Genomic DNA, 6,932 nt, shown 5'->3' with positions numbered 1-6,932 from the left:
ATGAGGGAGTTTCTCTCAGTATCACAAATCTACGGGTTCCTTTTATACCTCGGGGATTCCTCACCAAGCTTACACTGGAAGCCAGGGGCCTGTAGTTTCTCTTATCAACCTACATTCTTAACCAAGTGTGTTCCTTGGTAGCTTTCGTTATTACACAGAAATTAATGCTACCTGAGTTGCCTTTATGACAGTTACGAATTCCATTACAAATCCAGTTTTTTAATAAAGGTGAATTTTTGTTGCTTTTCCTCTCAAAATGCCAACAATACTGCAACAGCTGATCAGCCCAAGTGTGTGTCTTCATTGCCTCTGTCTCATCTCAGATGTGGCTGGTTTCTGTGGAGACCTCTGTGCTAACTATTAGGGAAATTATTAATAGATACTCTGTCACAGTTTAGCTCTGTAGATGTTGCTTTAAATGGAAGAAACATTACTTAGAAGCTTGAAGAGGCAATTGCCACTTGCGTTCAGAATGCCTGTACACTTCTATAGAAATACATCATTTTATGGAAGCAGCTGCTGTCCCAGCCTCAGTGGCATTGAGAACCTCCCCTGCCCATGTTGTGAACGCTTGCTGCTGAACCTTATGCTAATTCGCATGCTTTTGCTTAAACAATGTGCAGTCTGCCTCAGCTATTCAAAACTGATTCCAAAAGTGTGTGTATTTGCTGCTTTGTTCATAGATTAGTATTACTCTCTAGCAGAAATAGTTTTTGGCTGTAGGCAAAAAATAAGCCACACATTTTCAGACTGTTTGTCTTGTATATTTCTACTTTCCTGCTCTAGCCTGTTTCTGAGACTGTAAGACTAGTCAAGCCATAGTGGGTAGTAGCCGGTTGTGTGATGGAAAGACAACTGAGGTACTGATTTTTTAAAAAAAGGATTTGCCTAGTGCAGCAGGGCAAAGAAAACAACTGAGGAAAACAGGAGAAGCAAGAAGGAAGGGTAAACAACGGCAAGAAGCAAGAGATAGGGGAACAGCCAACAACTTAGTCAAACAGTGTACAGAACCTAATTCTGAATATACCTGGGCTTGATTTGGACTTACATGGCAGAAGTAAAAATCTCAGCAGTGGAAGTAACAGCTCGTATAATCTACTTTAGTTCTTGTTTTTTCAAAATACATGCAAAATGTAGACTTACTTACTAAGAATGTGTGGTTCTCTTTGCATGCCTGGTATAACAACCGCACGTCACATCCCACTCATGAAGTCTGGTTACCAGACAGAAAAACCTAGGTCATCCTATACAAAGCAATAAACAGTCGGTGAGGAAAAGAAGTTCCATCTTCAAACAGAAGGTTGTTTAGTTAGTATGTTGCTTTTTCCCTTTCTGAAGGAAACCTTTACAGAGCTAAGCATTGCAGGGGAAACAGTTACAGAAGTATTTGGAAGTGACAACACAATTTGAGAATCAGTGATGTAAACTCTTATTGTTACTGTAATTTAGGAAAGGAGGCTTCTCATTTCTGGAGAAAGGATGAATATGGTATTATATTTTTCAAAAAAAGGAGTATTTGTTTTCAGAAACAAAATCAGTGGTCAACTATAGAAGTTTATACACTTTGAGATTTTCTAGAAAGATTTACTTTATTGTACACTTTGCCTATGTATATACAAAAGGGCTGAAGACCCATACACTGAATTCAAAGTGAATGTATTAATTTCCTTAATAATTCATAGACTACAAAAATAGTATTATTTCTTAAGCTCTTCATTCACTTCTTTCCAGATTTTTTCCTCTATTTTTGAAGTATCATATTCGCGCAGCATGTCAAACTCTAGCCAGGGCTGGCTCCACTTCTGTGCTTCTTTCATTTTTTCTTCAGGTAGCTCAAACTTTATTCCTTTTATATTGTATTTTGGCCTTTCCCACCGTTTTGACCACGGTTTAGGTTTCATTCTTACTTGCAGCTAGGGTGAAAAGCGTAAAAAAAATGCATAAAATATATCAAGAGATCAGAATTTTGGCTGATTCTAACAAAATGAAAACAAGAGAAAACAGACCAATTTGCCAGTAACTTAGTTTTTGAAAAAGTGCTACTTGGCACCGTCAAGAGAGAAGGAACTTGTTGATGTCCATCTCTGTCGTCTTACTGTCTTTTAATTTTTCTGATCCTAAATAACAGTCTTGATTAATTACACAGTCCTTAAATTGATACAGACAGTGAAGTTACTCCTCTTTTGCAGTTCTGCCATGTTCCTTATTGAGGGAAGAGAAAAGCAGCGCGATTCTAATCCCTTCTCCCTTTCCCTGTAAGTTACTGAGTTACTAGACAAAACTCTTCAGCAGGGTTTGCTGGTTCCTGGATCCTTTCTAATATGAAGATTTTAGCCGACTCCTCCGATCTTACCTTCTTTTCTGACACTTCCACCCCAATCAATAAACACCTTCTGTAACAAAAGCTGCAATCTCTGCACAGCATAACATGTAGGCATATGCAAGTGGCTGCTTCTCACTTGGGTTTCTAAAATAACCAGTGAGAATACCAGATACTTATGTTATGAACATTCAGTCACCATATAAATGACATAAGGACTAACCTTATTTTATATATTTTTGTCACCCACGTAACTAATGCAACTAAGGACTGTAACAGCCTCCCAAGATATCAGTCAAATGTGAAATAATTACTTGAACTACCCTCCATTTTCCCTCTAGACTATTAAGCTCCTACCTTGTTTACAGGAATTTCTTCATGGTCTAAACGAGACTCAGGTTTCATGTTCATATCAAAAGTACTATATTCAGGGAGAGCATCTCGCAGGTACATCAGGTTATCGTCTAGCCTCTTTTCTAATTTCAGAACCTTGATCTCCTGGATTCGAGGATTGTACAGTTCATAACATATTTCAACACCTTAGAGAGAAAGGGAGAGAGTCTGGTTTAAGGAACTGCAAATTCATATTTCTTCAGTGTTTTACATGCCCCCATTATTCAAGAATTGCTTTCTGTTACATATAACTACAATATACACAGTGCTGTGTGAACCCACGATTGACCATACACATTGTGTCTGTGTAGGCAAATGCAAATTTTTATTATAAGTCAAGTCTCTGATACAGAACGGCCTGAGAGACAGATCCAAGTCTGAATTTGAGGAAAATAAGCTTAGGTTTTAAACTTTGCTTCTTTTGGCTACAATGGCTGTTACCATACCTACCACATAGGAGCACACACACACACACGCACACACACACACACTGTATTTGCTCTCACAACATCAGTGTTTCCACCCCCTTCCATTTTGCCATAAAATAGAGTATGAATCTGCTATAAATCCCTGCTAATCTGTTACATGCTACCAAGTTTATGCATACAGCCTGTGTGCGCAGATACACACTGGCTAGCAGTACTCTGCACTCCTCACCCATCCCCTCAAAAAGCGCTGTGACTCTTTCTGCACCTATGAAAGAGAACTTAAGGGTGGGGAACCAGGAGTCCCCAGTATAATCATTCAAAAGCTTCACTTTAATTACTCCTATGTGTGTATAGAATAAGAAATACTAATTCTTACTTACTCTCCTGTAATCAAGACAAGTCAAGACCTCTACTTAAATACTGAACTTCCCCTCTAACGGTTTTAAAATACATTTGTCAAAAGACTACACAATGCTGCAGGTGGGCAAGCTGGTCTTTAATGTGCAAACATATACGCGTAGATTCCAATGCAGCTTAAGCTAGAAATGAAGTGAAGCTGGTGAGAATCTGCTTAGATATAGGGGGCCAGGACTAACTGCAGCTTGGTGCACGGTTGCCTGGCACCAAGAAACCCACAGAAGCCTGAATCCCAAGACCCTCCACAGTGTTGATTTTTAAAACTTTTATAGTAAGTTCAAAATCTTTGACTGCTATAAGACCAGCAGATATATTAGAGTGCAAACAAGTTAAACAAGAGAAACAAAGTGTAGAGGGTACCCAGTGAAATTATTAGACAGTACATTTAAAAATCAAAGGAAAGAACGACTTTCCATGGAATCCATAATTCTGGAACTCACTGCCACTGATACTGATGAAGCAAAAGGTATGTAGTGAGATGAAATGCTTATCTGCAGGACAGGTCCATCTACAGTTATTAAGTGCGATAGTCTGGACACGCACCCTCTGGTTCAGGAAGTTCACTGATTGCTGATTTACATGAGTCTACCCAGCACTTGCAGCTTTAGGATGCTTAAGAGTTTCTTACAATCCTTCCCTACACATATGCTTAGGGTACTCTTTTTAGACTTCCACGCTCAAACACAAGTGGGTCACATTCAGTCTCATCAGAATATAGATACAAAATTACTAAGTATATGGATATAAAATTCCTAAGCAGTTTCACGCTTTCAAATGTAGGGCACATCAACATCCCCACCTATACACAGTTTTGTTTTTAAACTTGAAGTATCCACTAGTAGGTGACTTATGATTTTGCTTTAGTCTACTGTCATTCTTTCTGCAGACTGAACTTCTGCACTAGATATTCCTTAATGTACAACTTCAACACTACATTCTTTGCTTAACATTTCTAGTATAAGAACTATCTATCTCTGTTAGAAACGCACCTTGGTCTTCTATAACATTTCGAAGCACAAAGGTAGCACCTAGTCCTTTTCCTCCTCTTTGAATGCAGATGCCTACAAACCGGCTGGCTTTGCCGTTGGCATACGGATCTGCAGTAGTAACAGCAAGTATACTGCCTGCCAAAAAGAAGGGACTAGTCAGGTAAACACATATCAACACATAGGAAAGGAGTCAGATGAAGTGTGCATACACAGATTTATTCTGAAAATGTTTTATCTTCCAATAAAGCTACCAGAAACACAACAAACTTTTAATACATCTTGAATTAATAAGTGTTAAAGTGATTCTGCAGGTTAACTGTGAAGTTTCTTCACCTTTAAACTAGCGCTATTTATCTTTTACTCTTCATTACCTAACCGAATATGAACAATCTAATATATTTTCCTCCCTTGAGCTTTCCTGGTTAACTGTGTCCTGAAGTGCCAGCATGTAAAAAACACATAAGAAATACATTGACTTTTCTGTTATAATAAAAGCTGGATGTAAATATGAAACTAAAATATGAACCAGTATGTATAGCAACACATATCCTAGTTGATCTAATAGCTGACACTAGATATTCTACAGCCTCAGACTACACTTTTTGCTACCCTATCCAGTGAACAATATCAACAGAATTATCAACATCTTAGCGCTGTTACTGACCAACATAGAACTCTGGGATGTTGAAGACTTTTCGTCTCTGTATCATATCCTTTCTTTCTATATAGAACTTAAGAGGGTCTGTTCTCCCTCTGGGAGGTATAAATTCAGGGCTCAAGAACCTATAAGAAAATCAAAAATTATTTGAAGTACAAAATAAAAGCATTTGCATAAAAACTACTAGAGAAGTACACGTACTTGGCCTACAAATGAAAAATTATCTGTTAACCACCTCTGCTTATTACTATCTTAGAGTTAAGAATTGCAGTTCATGAAGTTATTTTTTATTTTTTTTATTATCCACAAGGGATTTTTCCAGCCTTTTTTTTTTTAAGCTAACAATGGGGAGCTGAAAAAAGAAGGATTAATGCAAGCCTGCCTTACAAACCTGAGGGACTGTGGGGGAAGCACAAGGCATTGCATGTGGCAATGCAGAGGTCCTGGTCAGCGCTGCTGCCTCCAGGCAGCTCCACAGACTGTAAATGACATCAGGACTACTCTTCATCTTCATGCAAAGTTACACATGCCCAAGAGAGTAAAACATGCTATTTAAATGTAGTTCCCCTTTCTGTCTAGCTACTGTTTCCTAGGCTGCATTTTTAGGAGAGTCACAGGGACTCTTCACTTCTTAAAGTTATTTCTACTAACAGATCTGAAACAAATACAAGAAGCAGACTGAGTGGAATATTTCACAGTTCTCATTTTTAAATTTTTAAATGTCTTTGGCTGCTTACATGCTTTGCTTGTTCTGCAAAGATACACAACACTGTATCCTCACTCTCCTTCCAGACATAACACTGCTGTTTTAACCACTGTGTGATCTAAAGCAACACAAACGGGTGACAACAAAAATACTCGGGACAAAACAAGTCTCAGAACGGTTATTACTGCTGATATCACCTCCATTTCACACACAATAACATGCTGACAGATGACTTCACGGCCAGGGGTAAAGGTAGATAGAGGACCCATGCTCCTCACAACTTGTGGCATATTGAAGAGATGCACATCTTTAATCAATGAAAATCTGGCATATTACCACCAAATTTGTAAAAATGTCTACTGCTATATAATTTTTCCTGTTTTGCTACTTTGGGGAAATGCAGGCCACAGTGTTTCGGGGTATTTTAAGCATGCTTCAACAGAAACTGTTGCTGCTAGAACTTAGAAAATATATTTGTGCGGTAATGCCTCGGGTTTTCAGGATGTGCTCACACCACGAACAACCTGACAGCAGAGCTGAACTTAATCATCCGCTGCGACAAACACCAGGACATCCTACCTCCTCTCCATCATCTGTCTCTGCTTGTCGATAATGACAGGCTTTGGAGGCGGCTTAAATTTCCCTGGCTCTCCATCGCTGCTACTTCGGTGCCCCGAGAAGGAAAAACACCCTGCAAAGATTAAAAAAAAAAAATCAATAAAAAATTGAAAAACCGTTTTCAGGCAGAACTGATACCCCTTCCCCCCTCCCCCAAGAACGGGGCAGGTCAAGGCCTGCACCAGGGCCCTGCAAAGCACAGCCGGCCGGCCGTGGGGGAGGGGGGGCAGCGGGGGGCAGAGGGGTGCGGGTCCGGCCGTCCTTACTGCCGGGCGCCGCGGGCCGGGCGGCGGCGGCCAGACCTGCCAAGGCCGCCGCAGGCCGCTGCCAGAGCCTCCTGCAGGCCGCTGCCATGGCGACTGCGGCCACTTCCGGCCTGGTGGCGCAGGCGCGGCGCGGCGCT

At 40.2% G+C, this 6,932-nt stretch overlaps 1 protein-coding gene across 1 annotated transcript; it reads right to left on the bottom strand.

Annotated features, from left to right (window-relative positions):
• Positions 1–1,640: 1,640 nt before the first annotated feature.
• MRPL19 (mitochondrial ribosomal protein L19) lies at positions 1,641–6,932 on the bottom strand. Its single transcript, XM_068937032.1, has 6 exons — positions 6,796–6,932; positions 6,491–6,602; positions 5,212–5,330; positions 4,548–4,682; positions 2,678–2,859; positions 1,641–1,913 (listed from the first exon to the last, which is right to left on the bottom strand). The coding sequence occupies exons 1-6, from the start codon at positions 6,881–6,883 to the stop codon at positions 1,698–1,700; spliced, it is 852 nt and encodes a 283-aa protein (XP_068793133.1). The 5' UTR covers positions 6,884–6,932; the 3' UTR covers positions 1,641–1,697.

The sequence above is a fragment of the Struthio camelus genome, chromosome 3, assembly GCF_040807025.1.
Source record: "Struthio camelus isolate bStrCam1 chromosome 3, bStrCam1.hap1, whole genome shotgun sequence".
Taxonomy (NCBI): domain Eukaryota; kingdom Metazoa; phylum Chordata; class Aves; order Struthioniformes; family Struthionidae; genus Struthio; species Struthio camelus.
This window is presented reverse-complemented; position numbering and strand designations above follow the sequence as displayed.